At 42.2% G+C, this 13815-nt stretch overlaps 1 protein-coding gene across 1 annotated transcript in view; it reads right to left on the bottom strand.

Annotated features, from left to right (window-relative positions):
• The window catches only part of TDRD12 (tudor domain containing 12), a 65499-nt gene extending 51929 nt beyond the window's left edge, over nt 1-13570 (bottom strand). Inside the window, exons 1-9 of the mRNA XM_015414832.1 lie at nt 13547-13570; nt 13256-13417; nt 12188-12324; nt 11678-11797; nt 10722-10777; nt 5538-5620; nt 3391-3464; nt 1822-1896; nt 579-639 (exon numbers count right to left, since the gene is read on the bottom strand). Of these exons, the coding sequence (XP_015270318.1) occupies nt 579-639; nt 1822-1896; nt 3391-3464; nt 5538-5620; nt 10722-10777; nt 11678-11797; nt 12188-12324; nt 13256-13417; nt 13547-13570 (792 nt within the window). The remainder of the gene's footprint in view (nt 1-578; nt 640-1821; nt 1897-3390; nt 3465-5537; nt 5621-10721; nt 10778-11677; nt 11798-12187; nt 12325-13255; nt 13418-13546) is intronic.
• Between the last annotated feature and the right edge of the window lie 245 nt (nt 13571-13815).

Below are 13815 nucleotides of genomic sequence, written 5' to 3'. Positions count from 1 at the left end.
CAAGAGTGGTGCATGGGTCGATTTTATTACTAAGAACAACAGGATGTCGTAGGCTGGCATTCATATGAAACCCCTAAAGGTAAAGATACCAACCAGAAGGTTATAATGGACACTACCGGTGAAGACTCGCATTCAGTTTTCTATCTCACCACAACCCGTTTTCCTACATTACATTTTAAAACTTTTTCAGGAGCCAGTTTTATGTATTGCAGCTTCTCACTAAGGAAATACCTATGCTATGTATTATGGATCTGAAATCTGACTAGCAGAGCTTAATTACTCAGCGGTCAGTTATCCCACTCAAATGTAGCCACAAGCTGCTTCATACCCATATAACCCCTTCCCATTTACCACAAAAAACAACAACAACTCCAAAACAAAAACATATCAGCTGATAGATTTGAGGTCACACAGAATATTATAAAATTCACATTATACCTCAATTTAGAAAGCTATTCATATGAAACAAGCATTTTAAAGGTAAGGCTCATCTGACTGTGTGACCATACACAGCTAGCAATCAAGAGAGTGCAAAATTTTCTCTAACCAATATAAAAAAAGTTAGTTTAGAGAAGTACCTCTTTCTCGTCATGCCTTTCACTAGCTTTCAACGGATCAGGGTTTAAAAACTGTAGAAGCCTGAAAAACGTACAAGCCCACTTTTCAAACACAGTTAATTTGTTAACACAGACTAATTTATTGAGCCCTCATGTGACCTGTGTCTATTTTCTCAGTTAAAAACAAGCATTCTCATAAGACTCCAAGCTAATTTTGCAATAAGCATTTATTGAAACATTAACTCGTTAGCTGAAGATAATAATGTATACAGTCTTTCTGGAGACTGCCTCAAGTGGCATAACTGAGCATCGTAGCAGGTGTTTGAAACTGCTCTCTGCTGGTTAGCCAGGAGAAGGGTGCCTGCCCAACACCCATGAGAGGAACAGGCAATTGCAAGCCTGCCCTGCAGGGCACTCAGTCAGGGAGTATGTGGCCCCTAGGGAATTGAACCCCTGAAAAGCCTCTGCACAGCCCTCTTTAAACGAAGCGCTTGTCAGCAGATAGTGTTTACTGCCTTATAGGCTTGTCGTGGGAAAGCAATCTATTAGGTTTTTTAAAATTTAAACATTAGTACAAATTAAAAGGCCAATATGGAAAGGTGATAAGCAAACTGAGTCCCAGGGAGGATCCTACTTAGGGTTACCAGGTCCCCCCTAATGAATGCGGGAGACGGGGGGGGGGGGTGTAAGGGTTGCCAGATGCAGGTTGGGAAACTCTTGGAGATTTGGGGGTGGAGCCTGGGAAGGCCAGGGACTTCAGTGGGGTACAATGCCACAGAGTCCACCCTCCAAAGCATCCATTTTCTCCAGGGGAACTGATCTTTGTAGTCTGGAGATGAGCTGTAATTCTGGAGAACTCCTGAGTACCACCTGGAGGCTGGGATCCCAACCCCATCCTACCACTCTGCTGAGCAAAGTTTGAAACCCTCCTCCAACTTATGTGGCTCTTCCACTGGAGGACGAGCCACTTACACTAGAGGAAGAGTCCTTAGATTGGAGGAAGTGGAACACACAGTATTAGAATGTCTTGCATTTCATATGATTGAAACAGCTATTATAGGCATCGATCACAAATGTCCTTCATGACTTTTCACCCTCACAGTTTCCATGAACTGTGATATGTACTAGGTAGTAAAGCTTCTGAAATACCCAGTTTGAATACTGACTACCCCATGAACGTTTTGAACACTGTGACATACTGATTTCATTTCCTAATTGCTACGTGGAATATTCGTTATTGCATAATTCAAAAGGGAGGACTCACTTCAGACAGACGGCTTTCTTATCAAGACCCTTCTCTATCTCATTCTGCTTTTGAGTAATTTTCTGATGCAATGTGCTAGGGGGGAAAACAGAAAATTTGTAAATCTGTAAAAATACTAGCTGGATTTTCTAAAAAGCTACACTTGGAAACACTGTCTGTACACACCAGAATTCTCTCTTCCTGATAGCATCAGGTAACCAAATAAAAAGTTTAATGATACTTTCCACTATACAGTAAGTGGGGCAGAGAAAGTACAGTCAGTTATTAAGAATATCTAAACACTGAAGCCATATTGTTGCAACAGAGCTATTATTTTAAGAGAATCTGGTGGTGGTGGTGGTGGTGGGGAGTCCATCACTATCATCCCTCCATCAAGGGAGACCCATGCCCCCTCGTTATGATATTCCCATTTCTCTATTACTACGTGACTGGCTGAGGATGACAGCTCTATATTGCTGTTTTCACACTGTCCAGATGTACCCATGGTATGATACTCTATCCAAATATACTCAGGCAGGAACTCGCTTTACCCAGATGACTTCCTGACTTCCCCCGTCCATACCTGGTTGGGTGAGATACTCACTTCCATCAATCAGTGTCTTTCCCCACAGCTTAAGAATCCTACCTGCCTCAGAGTCAATGAAATACACTGGCTGAGGAAACTTTCTAACCAAGACTGTGCCTCACTACTTGTTAACATCCATATTTGTGGCAATGCCAGGATCCAGAAGAGCCTTGGCTGTTCCAAAGGGGAGTTGTTGTATATCTCTGAACTCTAGCAGGGGAATGAGCAGATTGGGGTGTGTGTGTGTGTGTGTGTGTGTGCTGTCCTAGTCAGCCAACTAGAATCAGCAAGGGACTGGAAACCCTGTTAGTGGAGGGACAGAACATCTGCCCTGTATTTTGTGAACATCCAAAATGGGAATGAAAGTAATGAACACATTCCTGAAAATTTCCCTCAGACAGTAACAGGATAGGCAGAAGATGGAATTCAGCACAGGAAAAGATGTTAATGTTATTTTATCACAGTGCAGGGGGAAAAACACACTGGCATGGAGGATTTCACGGGCCAAGGGAAGTTTTGACATTGAAAGGAATAATTCGCTCACTGCCATCCACCCCATAGATTCTTTCCCTGAGTGAATCTCTCACTTGAGCTCAGCACTGAGGGATATTGCCTTTCTGGACCTCATTACTTCTCCTTACAGGTAAAATTAGAACAAAGAGGTAGCAGGTTATTACTGCAGCCAAGTTGAGTACCTACATTGCCCCCAATGGAATGCATTCTATGTGAATAACCTGTATAACATCCCATATAACAGAACTGGAGATATGCTTATGAGAGCCAGCGCTAGGACAGTTTACATCAGACAGGAATCACGGGATGTGACTTATTCATTAAAGACACCTCTGTCTTCCCCCCACAATCTGAGCACTGTAACATGTCAACAAAAATAACATAACAGATTAATTTTGCTTTGCATACCATACAGGAGTTCTGTCTCTTCAGCTCAGTCCCTCGCCCATGTAAGGAATTATGAACAACATATGAGCAATCTGAAAATGTACCTTTTATTCTTCCTGTCTGCCTGCACAGCAACTGTGATGCCTTTTTCCAAAGGGGGAACAGTCACCACTACATTCTGAAGCAAGAAAAGAAAGAAAGAAAGAAAGAAAGAAAGAAAGAAAGAAAGAAAGAAAGAAAGAAAGAAAGAAAGAAAGAAAGAAAGAAAGAAAGAAAGAAAGTTTTTTGTTATTCACAGTATGAAAGCTATGACATTTCTATGGTTCTTGCCAAAGCAACTCAAATACAGTTCCGAAATGGGGAACAAAATAATTTTGACAGCTTTGAAAAGCCTGTACAGTGCAGAAGTTCTGATACTATTTTGCTTCCTAGCCAGTCACACCAAGATGGCACTAGACTGGTTCCTCTGCTGTTGCACCACCTCCAAGCCACACCACCACAGGGTTCACCTGAGGCAATTATGAAATTGATTTATCCATCACTCAACCCACCTGTTAAATAGTGGGTTCCATGGATGAACAGACCCCAAGTATAGTTATTAACTCTCTTTATTAGTGATTTCAGCAAGGAGGAGGAGGACTGAAAGTCCCTGGCAGAAACCTGGTTTTTAAGCATGCAAGACACCACACCCCAAACACACCCCACTACCAACTATAGGCTATTTACATTACATTGTTTCTCTATTGGTCCATTGTAGGATCCTTGTTTCTCTATTGGTCCATTATAGGATCCTAGACAGCTATCGTTTGTGGATGCAAACTCAACCCGACCCCCAGGGCTAGTTGAAGCTGACTCATCCTTAGTACACAAAACCACCCTTCTTCTAAGGTACTCATGGGTGTTCCTTCTGCCATCCTGGACTCACACCAACCCTGTTAAGCAGGTTAAGCTGAGAGGGGATGGCCTGAGGTCTAGTGAGCTTCATCTGATACCAGCCCCAAACTCTAAACAATATACACCCCTCCACACAAACAGGCTGATGTGGCACACCCATCACCATCACCCTTTTTAATTAATATATAATGGCCCCGGTCACACGCGAAGGAAACTGCGGGGGAGAAGTGTGGCTGTTTGCCCCGGGGCAAACTAACACGCAGTAAAGTGATCATACCTCCTGTGGAGGTTCTGTGGAGGTACCGTGGAGCTTCCGTGGTTACGGAGAGGCGTCGATCACAACACATGCCTGCGCGCAACAAAGAAGCGCGCGGCGCGGCGAACTGGGTTTCTTTTTTTGTGTACACTACGAATGCGCATGCTCCGTTGAGTGCTTATGCGCAACCACGGAGACTTGGGGGGAAAAAAAACCTTCTTCGCAAGGGGACATGGACGGGCGCCGGATGCCACCGGAAACGCGATCAGACGCCCGCCCTTGCCCCGCAGTTTCCGGAAACTAGTACCTCCGAGGTACTAGTTTTTTGCTCCGTTTTATCGGCGGTTCGCCACAGTTCAACCACGGGAGCTCTACGCTCCCCAGATGTTGCCGTGTGATCGTGCCAGGTAACTCCGCCTCTCTTCCGTCTATTTAGCGTGGCTTCTGCTCCGTGTGAACGGGGCCATTGATAATCTTCATTTGTTATAGAACACCACTATCTATATTACAATGTTTTTAAAGGCGGACAGATTTGCTGACTCAATAGAAATTAACACTACGTGTTGGGAAAGGGAAGCGTATGCCAACTGGGGAAAAAAATTTAAACAGGAAAACGTCCCTATTTAAAATATTCAGATAGGAAAGCAGTACAACATTGCTGTGTGGCATCCTTATTTTCTTCATTTCTAAAGCTGTATGGCAATAGTGGGTGAAAACGCTGATTTAAAAAATGCTTCTGGCATTTCAGAAGTATGGAAGGTTTGAAACTACCCATTAGCAGCGAAGTCAGCAATACCATATGCTGACTGTAACTGTGACTGTCACACTACTGGGAACTGGTCTCTGTTTTTCCTAGGTCACACTGAATTGCTACAAAAACCTACATCCATGTTGATACAGGGGAAAAAATAAAATAAGCAAGTGTAGTGCAGGCAATGTGAGCTCTATAATACTATCCAAGGATTCCCCCAAAGGTATTGCCTTGGATCCTGAGGTAAATTTCTGCTGATGGAAGGAAACTCCATCAGTAGAAAGAGACTTCCTTGTATCCCACTCCCCACCGCTACAGTCCAAAATGATGCCAGAAATGCCAGGACTCACTGACTCAGTTACTGCATTATGGGAGGCAGTTTCCTGGATACTCTCATGTTTTACTTTCTCAGCATTATCAGAAACAGCAGCATCTAAAAGGAAGCAGACAAGTAATTTGTTTAATTTTCATTTCACAAAAACTATAACCACTCGATCCTTAGAAATAATCAACGTAAGACAGCGATATGGATTCACCTGACGTGTACCAAATGTTCACCAGAGCTGGGTCCAATTGTTTTATACATTCCACAGGAATTATTCAGATTGTCAAGGGAAATTCTGTGAAAACTCATGTATTTTCAAATTTTCCACAGCACAGGAAGAAAGTAAAAAATGATGCTATATCACTTGGAACCCATCAGCTCTATGTAGGGACCACAACCAGCATGAGCCATCTCTGGGACAAACTTCATTTGGCAGTTTGCACACATGTGTAAGTCTTGTTAAGCTAGGTAATCCTTACTGGACCGACATTACCTTACATTGATCCAAAAATGAAAGCAGATGTCGGCTACAGCAAAGTTGACCCTGTTCTTCAGTAAATTCACAGCAGTGCAGCTGTTTATATTTTGACCGGCCATGCAAGTGAAACAGGCTTGCAAATGGCCACTTGCCTGGTAGCCTTCAGTGGATATAAATTCCTCAGCTGGGCAGGGAACTTTTGTAAACACAAGGAACCAGGTTCTCTTTTTCTTTTCCAGGTGTCTGTGGCCATAAATTATCCCTGTGCTAATATGTGGGCAGAGAGAGGACAAAGCAGCTAGTGATGGAAGAGCAGGGGTAGACCCAGGAGCAAGCCAAGTGTAGCAGTAGCCTATGCAGTGCTACAAGCTGGCAGTGCAGTGGCCACTCAAGCTTAGATCTGGCCAGCAGCACCAATGACGTGAATCAGCTCAGTCATGATTTTGGTGGCAGTGAAAGAGGAGGCCCGTGGTCCCGAGTCTAGCACTAGCACCGTTATAGGGGTTTAACTCTGCTCTTCCTCTTCAGGGCAAGAGCTCAATGGAAGCTTTCCCTGTAAGTTGAGTGGCCAAGTCACATGAATTTATTTATTTATTTTTGGGATTTATATCCCGCCCTATCCAATCTTCAGCTTAGGGCGGCTAACAGATGGCCATGCCGAAGTTAAAAGTATGCATACAAGCAAAACAACACAATAAAACAATATATCTTACATAAAATTTGGTGCTCTGATAATTTACATAAAAACCAAGATACGCGACGTCCCACACTGGCGGCCAAGTTCTTCATAGCAGGAGCGCCAGGAGAGGTGTTTCCCAGCTCTATTGGGCGACATCTACCCCTACCATATGAGGTAGATGGTTGGAAAATCAGTGGTGGAATAGTGGAGGCGGTGGCTCCCCCTCAAAGGCCTGGCGGAAGAGCTCTGTCTTGCAGGCCCTGTGGAACTGCATCAGGTCCTGCAGGGCCCGGATCTCCTCCGGGAGCTCGTTCCACCAGGTGGGAGCCGCCACCGAAAACGTCCTGGTTTGGGCCAACTTCACTCCTCGGGGGCCTGGGACTGAAGTAGCCTTATGCTGAATCACAGCCTTGGTCCATCAAGGTCAGTTCTGTTTTCCCAGACTGGCAGCTGCTCTCCAGGGTCTCAGGTTGAGAGATTTTTCACATCATCACCTCCCTGATCCTTTTAGCTGAAGAATGAACCTGGAAGGGACCTTATGCATGCGAAACACATGCTCTACCACTGTGCCACAGACCCTCTCTGAGTTTGCCCCAGGGAGGAGTTGCAGAGGGATAGCAGCAATCAAGTAAGGGTAAGAACCCCCTTCGCGGGGGTTCACGGGAAGGGCAGGGTATAAATATAATGAAAATAAATAAATACATAAATACTGCCCCCACTACTCCCTACCCCACTTCAGAAAGAGATTCACTATACTCACATGTATTAACATTGTTGCACTCCTTGGTTTGCAACAGTGTTGGCCACAGAACAAATGCAGGGTTGATCTTCTCCGAATGAGATTTGGGGTTTAAAGATGGCTGCATCTTTTGCTTTTCCGCAATATGCAGCGTTTCACCTTTGTTTGTCTCGTAGTAGGCAAAGCTTTTTGCAACAAGATCATCATTCACACATACCTACAAAGAAAAGAGATTTCTTGCATTTGATGATTTAATGTAAAGAGAGAAATCAAAACATGTATTACTACTAACTGCAGGCTTGCACATTACCAACATAGCACAATAGCTATTTAAAACAGACCCCTGCTGCTTTCTTTTACTGTAAGGCTAATTTTCCAGCCAAAACTCTGTTCCTCACTTTTTTGAGCAGCCCCTTGGTAGCGAATGTTAATAAACAGTTTATGACGTCTGTGTGTCCTACTGTGTGGTAGAGAATAGAAGTAGAAGAACAACAACCTTTATTAGCATAACAACCATATTATAACAGAAAAAGAAAACAGTCTGAACAATCAAGGCCCTCCCTGTCTGCTGATACATTGCTTGCCTCCTAGATACAAGGTGCACAAATTTGGCCAGTTTCAATCACCATTTCGTTCTGAGTAGATAATCTCTCCATATTATAAAGCTAATTTGGGGTGACCATGCTCGATGTGCTCCCTCAGCCATAGGCTGAGGCATCCGCCAGTCATACCAGGGACTCTGGCCACTGGCCACGGTCTCTGCCGCCTGCCCACAGATCAGGCGCTGGGGTGAACGTGCCCAGCGATAGGCTGAGCCACCTGCTACTCATGCCGGGGATGCTGGCCACTGGCCACGGTCTCTGCCGCCCACCCACAGATGAGGCTCCGGGACGAACATGCCCCATGATAGGCTGAGCCAACTGCCACTCACACCGTGGGTGCTGGCCGCGGTCTCTGCCACCCGCCCACAGATGACGCGCCAGGGCAAACGTGCCCCATGATAGGCTGAGCCAGTTGCCACTCACGCCGGGGACGCTGGCCACTGGTTGCGGTCTCTACCGCACGCCCACAGATGCGGCGCGGGGGGAACGTGCCCCGCAATTCGAACACGCCCTGGCGGGGTCTCGCCCTGCCACCCAAAGAACCGCCACGCAGCGTGGGAAGATCGCCAGTGGCCAATGGCTAGGGTTCGTTGTCTTCCCCCACAATGGGCTTTCCTCCTAGTGTATCCATAATGTACAATATAGAATTTTCACCCTCCACAGTAGCTATTTCCTCTAGGGGAACTGATCTATTTAGTCTGGGCATCAATTGTAATTCCAGGAGACCTCCAGGTCCCGCTTGTAATTGTATGTCTTTTAATGCAATAACACACTTTGTACTTTACTTGTACTTTGCATGGTAGTTTATCTTATATCGCTATAAATATTTTTGTAAAAAACAGATTCTGTTTACATTCTTCAAGGCTGCTTTTGTAGGTTTGGCAACCTCACTCAATAGCTCAGCTGAGGCAGCACACCTAAACCACAGTTTGAGGACATGGAACATTCTCTTTACGCATGTCAGTCCCTTCCTCCACTTACTGGTTCACATTAACAATAGTTTGCCATGATAGCTGAACTAGCCAAGCTATAGGTGAATATAGATGGCCACCTTACTATGTGGTTGCCTGGCCGTTTGCATTACATGCAAACTGGAAGGTCTGTAGTTCAACAGTTCGAGACCCTGGTGCCGTGTGATGGAATGAGCTCCTGTCTCTGGTACCAGCTCTTTCCAACCTAGCAGTTCGAAAGCAAGAAATTACTAGTAGATAAATAGGTACTGCTTCGGCGGGAAGGTAACAGCATTCCACGTGCCTCAGCAATTAGTCCTGGCGGTTCTTACTATGCATTCACTAGTGTCATCACATTAAACTCAATACCGTTTATCAATTATTGTTCCCACTGAGTTAGAAATCAATATAATTCACTCCTGAATGTGTGTTAATTTCAGAGTTGCTTTATATATCATTTAAAAAATTATGCAGTTTTCCCCAAGAATACTCACTCTTCTTTCAATAACAACTTATTGATACAAAATAGTTTGTTTTCACCCACAATTATCACATGCATGAACAGCAAACACTGTGTCCCCAAAAAGAGCTGTAGCTCAGCGGTACAGCACATGGTTTACACTCAAAAAAGTCAGGTTCAAACCCTAGAATCCACAGTTAAAAGGACTTCAGGCGGCAAAGCTGTGAAAGGCCTCTGCCTGACATTTTGCAGAATTGCTATTAATTTCAGCAGATGGTTCTGAGCTAAAGGGAACAGTGATCTGATCCAGAATAAAGCACTTTCATGTGTTTTCATGAAAAGGTTTTGAAAATGCTCAACCAACCATTGCCAACAAGGTATCACTGGAAAGCATGTGGTACAAAGACTATGTGGCTAAATTGCACAAGACCAGACCACTGGTTTCAGAATTCAGATTCTAAGGGATCCTAAGTCCCTTGCTATAACTGTGACATCAGAGTAGCAACATAAGCCAGAAACTATGATACCTCTGATTTTGACACACTATCAAAGAGGATCTGCCACTTGCTGCGGGATAACTTTGATAGCCAGTGGGATTTGAACTTTCTAGTAATGATTTTATAGTCTACATATATTAAATTTTATATTATCCATTAGTCCTCCTTAACTGGTATTTCTATTATTATTGAATTGTGAACATCAAATTGACTTTATACCTTGTGAAAAAAAACCTTAAATGTGTCTTCTGAGTTCATAAAATTGCTTCCAAGTTATTTCTGGTCTCTCTTCTGCAAAAGGATTTTGAGCCTCTCTCATTAGTCCTCCTTAACTGGTATTTCTATTATTATTGAATTGTGAACATCAAATTGACTTTATACCTTGTGAAAAAAACCTTACATGTGTCTTCTGAGTTCATAAAATTGCTTCCAAGTTATTTCTGGTCTCTCTTCTGCAAAAGGATTTTGAGACTCTCTGCTTCAGAGACATTTGTTAGACTTTGTTTTTCTTAGGGAGCATAAATGATTTATTGCCTTTTGCCTGGAGAAGCACCAGGTATAACTTGAAACCAGCACCGTCTGAATCTGGTCTGTTTCTAACATATAATGCAGGTATGTTCTGTGGCATTTTTCTCTCCCAAAACTCTTTTATTTTTTATAAGAGTTCTGGAGAACTTGAAAGCTCATACACTGTTATGTGTCATTTGGTTAAAAAGATGGCATTATGTAGATTGCATTCTTAAGTTTCACTTTTTAGATTCTACTTTTGGACCAGCAATAGCTGTAAACAACTTATTTTCTTACCATTCAGGAGATTTTGGAAGTATTTTATAGCTGCAACATCCCACCTGTTAGCAGGGCTACAATGAAGTACATAATTATTTCTCTGTAGTATTTTTATAACTTAGAAGAACATATACAAAATTTATATAATTTCCCTTCACTGACTATAGTTAAATGAATCAGTAGAATTCTGAAAGGTTGAACATTGTGTAGATCGCAAACTATGTGCAAGAGGGCCAACCATGACGATGGCAGAGAATTCTGCAAACCATAGGAAAATCTTACTCCATAAAAACAACAAAAAGTTTGAGGCAACCCTCATCCCACCCTCACAAAAAAACAAATGTATCCACAATCTCTGTGCAGATATTGGGGGGAAAGACGTTGGCTGGAAACTGGCTGCCTTTTTGGGTTTCCCAGTGACCATAATGGTGGTGCTTGCCTTGAGATTAGAGAAGGGGGATCAGAAGTAGCAATCTGGATATGCAGGAAGTGGTGGTGGGTAAGCTAGGGGCAGGGAGAAGCAGCAAGCAGGAGGGGTGGAAGCAGACGAAGGGGGAAACTAGATTTCCCCTTCCCCATGCTTCCTTGCAAGTCCCTGGTTGTCTTAAACTAACAAGGAAAATGTTAAGTCTATCTCACTGAGATCTACATAAACCACATTTACATTTTTATTTTAGAAAAACACAAAGTGGAATTCTGCAAGACAGAAAGAGAGAGAAGTTTATTCTTCAAGTTCCATTGGGTAGACATGTGACATGTCAGCTCTAGCCCATAAACACTTATGCTGCAATGTTAGTTGATCTTTAAGGTGCCACAAGGTGGGGTGTTTTCTACAGACTGGGAACTGTTAAATGGAGAGGACCTACCTTGCAGCTATTGTGAGCATTATTCAAACTGCTGTCTGGAAGATCTAGCCTACAGAAACCATAATGCTGAAAAATAACATCACATAATCCCTCACAAATCATACTTACACAATCTCTGCACTGTTGTTACTGTAGTCAACACGCAGGGTTACTGGTTTTGTACAGTACAGCCTAAACTTCTTTGCCCTGTAAGGCAGTCTCATAAATGATTCTAAGGCAATACAAATCCTTGAAAACAGACAGATTTCAGAACATAGTATTATTAAGCCTTGACAAACAAGCCCCTTTCTAAAAACTGAATATTTCATACAAAATAAATTATACACAAATTCTCGCTCATTTGCTCTCTCAACAGTTCTGTGCTGTATGTGCTGTTATTCCTCCTTTATAAAATGGGGACAAGATGGTGATCTGCCCAAGATCATTCAGCAAATTCATTAAAATATGAATCCAGGTGTTTCCAGCTCCACCTATATCAGTCCATCAGCTAGACTGCAGTGACTGAGAAAGCTCATGGGGGAAAAGGCTAACACTGATGTTCCTTTTAGATCTCAAAGGTCTTGTCTTAGGCCACGATATGTACACTGTACAGAGACTTTACCCAACGTCATGACATACCTGTCTGCTTTCACAGGAACACTCTTGGCATGGTCTACAAGGAAGCACTCAACGAGGTAACAATCTGTACATGAAACAATTGACTTAACAATGGCCCTGCACCAGGATTTCAGCTCCTGGGAATAAACCACACAAACCTGAAAAAGAAACATATCATGCTGTATGCTTTTGATTCTGTACAAACCATGCTGAGTTGGATGGAATTCAAAGCAAGTTTACAGATAAATATATATATATATTACCCTAAGGTTGGTTCTCAAAAAAAAAAAAAAAAAAAAAAAGACAGAAAGAGCTCTGACATCAATTTTTTCTTTAAGAAAACCCACACACCCCATATAAAATATTGGCCAAATATGACTCTCTACTGTCGCATTCAATATTCCATTTCTGGGCCTTCTGTTGAAATTTAAGACAATATAATGCATTTTCAATGCGAATGAAACCCCTCACCAAAAAGTACAAACTGACCTAGAGCCCTGGGAAAAAACACAACTAATACCACTTTAAGTTCAATATTCCACTAGTCCATGCACTCCTCAACCTTTACAAAATCAGTTGCGATTTTTAATTTATTTTATTTCTCAATGACAGTATATACTCCAACAACGCTGGGGTCATTTTTACTCTCCAAATGCACAGACAAAACGAACAAATATACAGGGTGACATAAATAAAAGGCTGTATTTTATTAATTTAATTTCAAAGTTGTTCCTGCTGTTCTATTTCTTTACTACTGGAGAAAAATACATAATAAAGCTCTTTTTTTAAAAAAAAGTATCAGCTCGTAGCATGTTCAGTGTTTATATCTGTATAACTCATAGTGCCATCTTAACCAGAGTTACACCCTTCTATATCCATTGAAGATAATGGGTATATAAGGTTATAACTCTCTTAGGATGGCACTGCTACTTTAGGATTTCAACCCCCCCCCACCGAATTAGTAAACTACATGTTTAGTTTGGAAAAGGACTGAACAACAAAGTGACTAATATCCACACACACCTTAATTTTTCACTCTTCCCCTTTCTGTTTTGTACACACGAAAGTTGAACATTAGCATGAAATTACCTGCCCTTCTTCTAACACAGATGGCTTGACTTCATCCACACCTCTGCATGATTTGTTATAGAACAGATTCATTTCTTTGTGAAGTTTTTTATAATCTGTTTCATTTTCTAAAAATCTTCCACCTCCTTTGATGTGAACCCAAAAGCAGTCTGGATTTTCAATCTAATCAATCAGCAAATCATAGTGAAAACCATATTAAAACATCACACTACTTATCAAAAGGAAACATATTTCATGTTTAGAGAGTGTCTTAATATTCTCAGACATGAACTTATCAAAAACAGACAATACCTTCAGTATAAAGATGTCAATCATTTTCTTTCTCCAATATCCTTTTCAGCTACGCTTGTAGAGAATCCCAAGCTTTACATACCTCTTAAAAGTCAAAAAAGAACAAGTATGTAAAAGCATGTGAGGTATATAAAAGGCAAAACAGAACAAGTATGTAAACTGCATAAGATCTTAAAAGTCCTTAAAGTACTATAGTGAAGCTTAAACAACCAGGTTGCAATCCAAGGCGTTTTACAGTTTTGGACATGCATACTCAGTTTTAACTCCAA

The sequence above is a fragment of the Gekko japonicus genome, unplaced genomic scaffold (assembly GCF_001447785.1).
Source record: "Gekko japonicus isolate JY-2015 unplaced genomic scaffold, Gekko_japonicus_V1.1 scaffold1649, whole genome shotgun sequence".
Classification (NCBI taxonomy): Eukaryota; Metazoa; Chordata; class Lepidosauria; order Squamata; family Gekkonidae; genus Gekko; species Gekko japonicus.
Note: the sequence above shows the minus strand (reverse complement) of the source record. Positions and strands in the feature narration are given on the sequence as shown.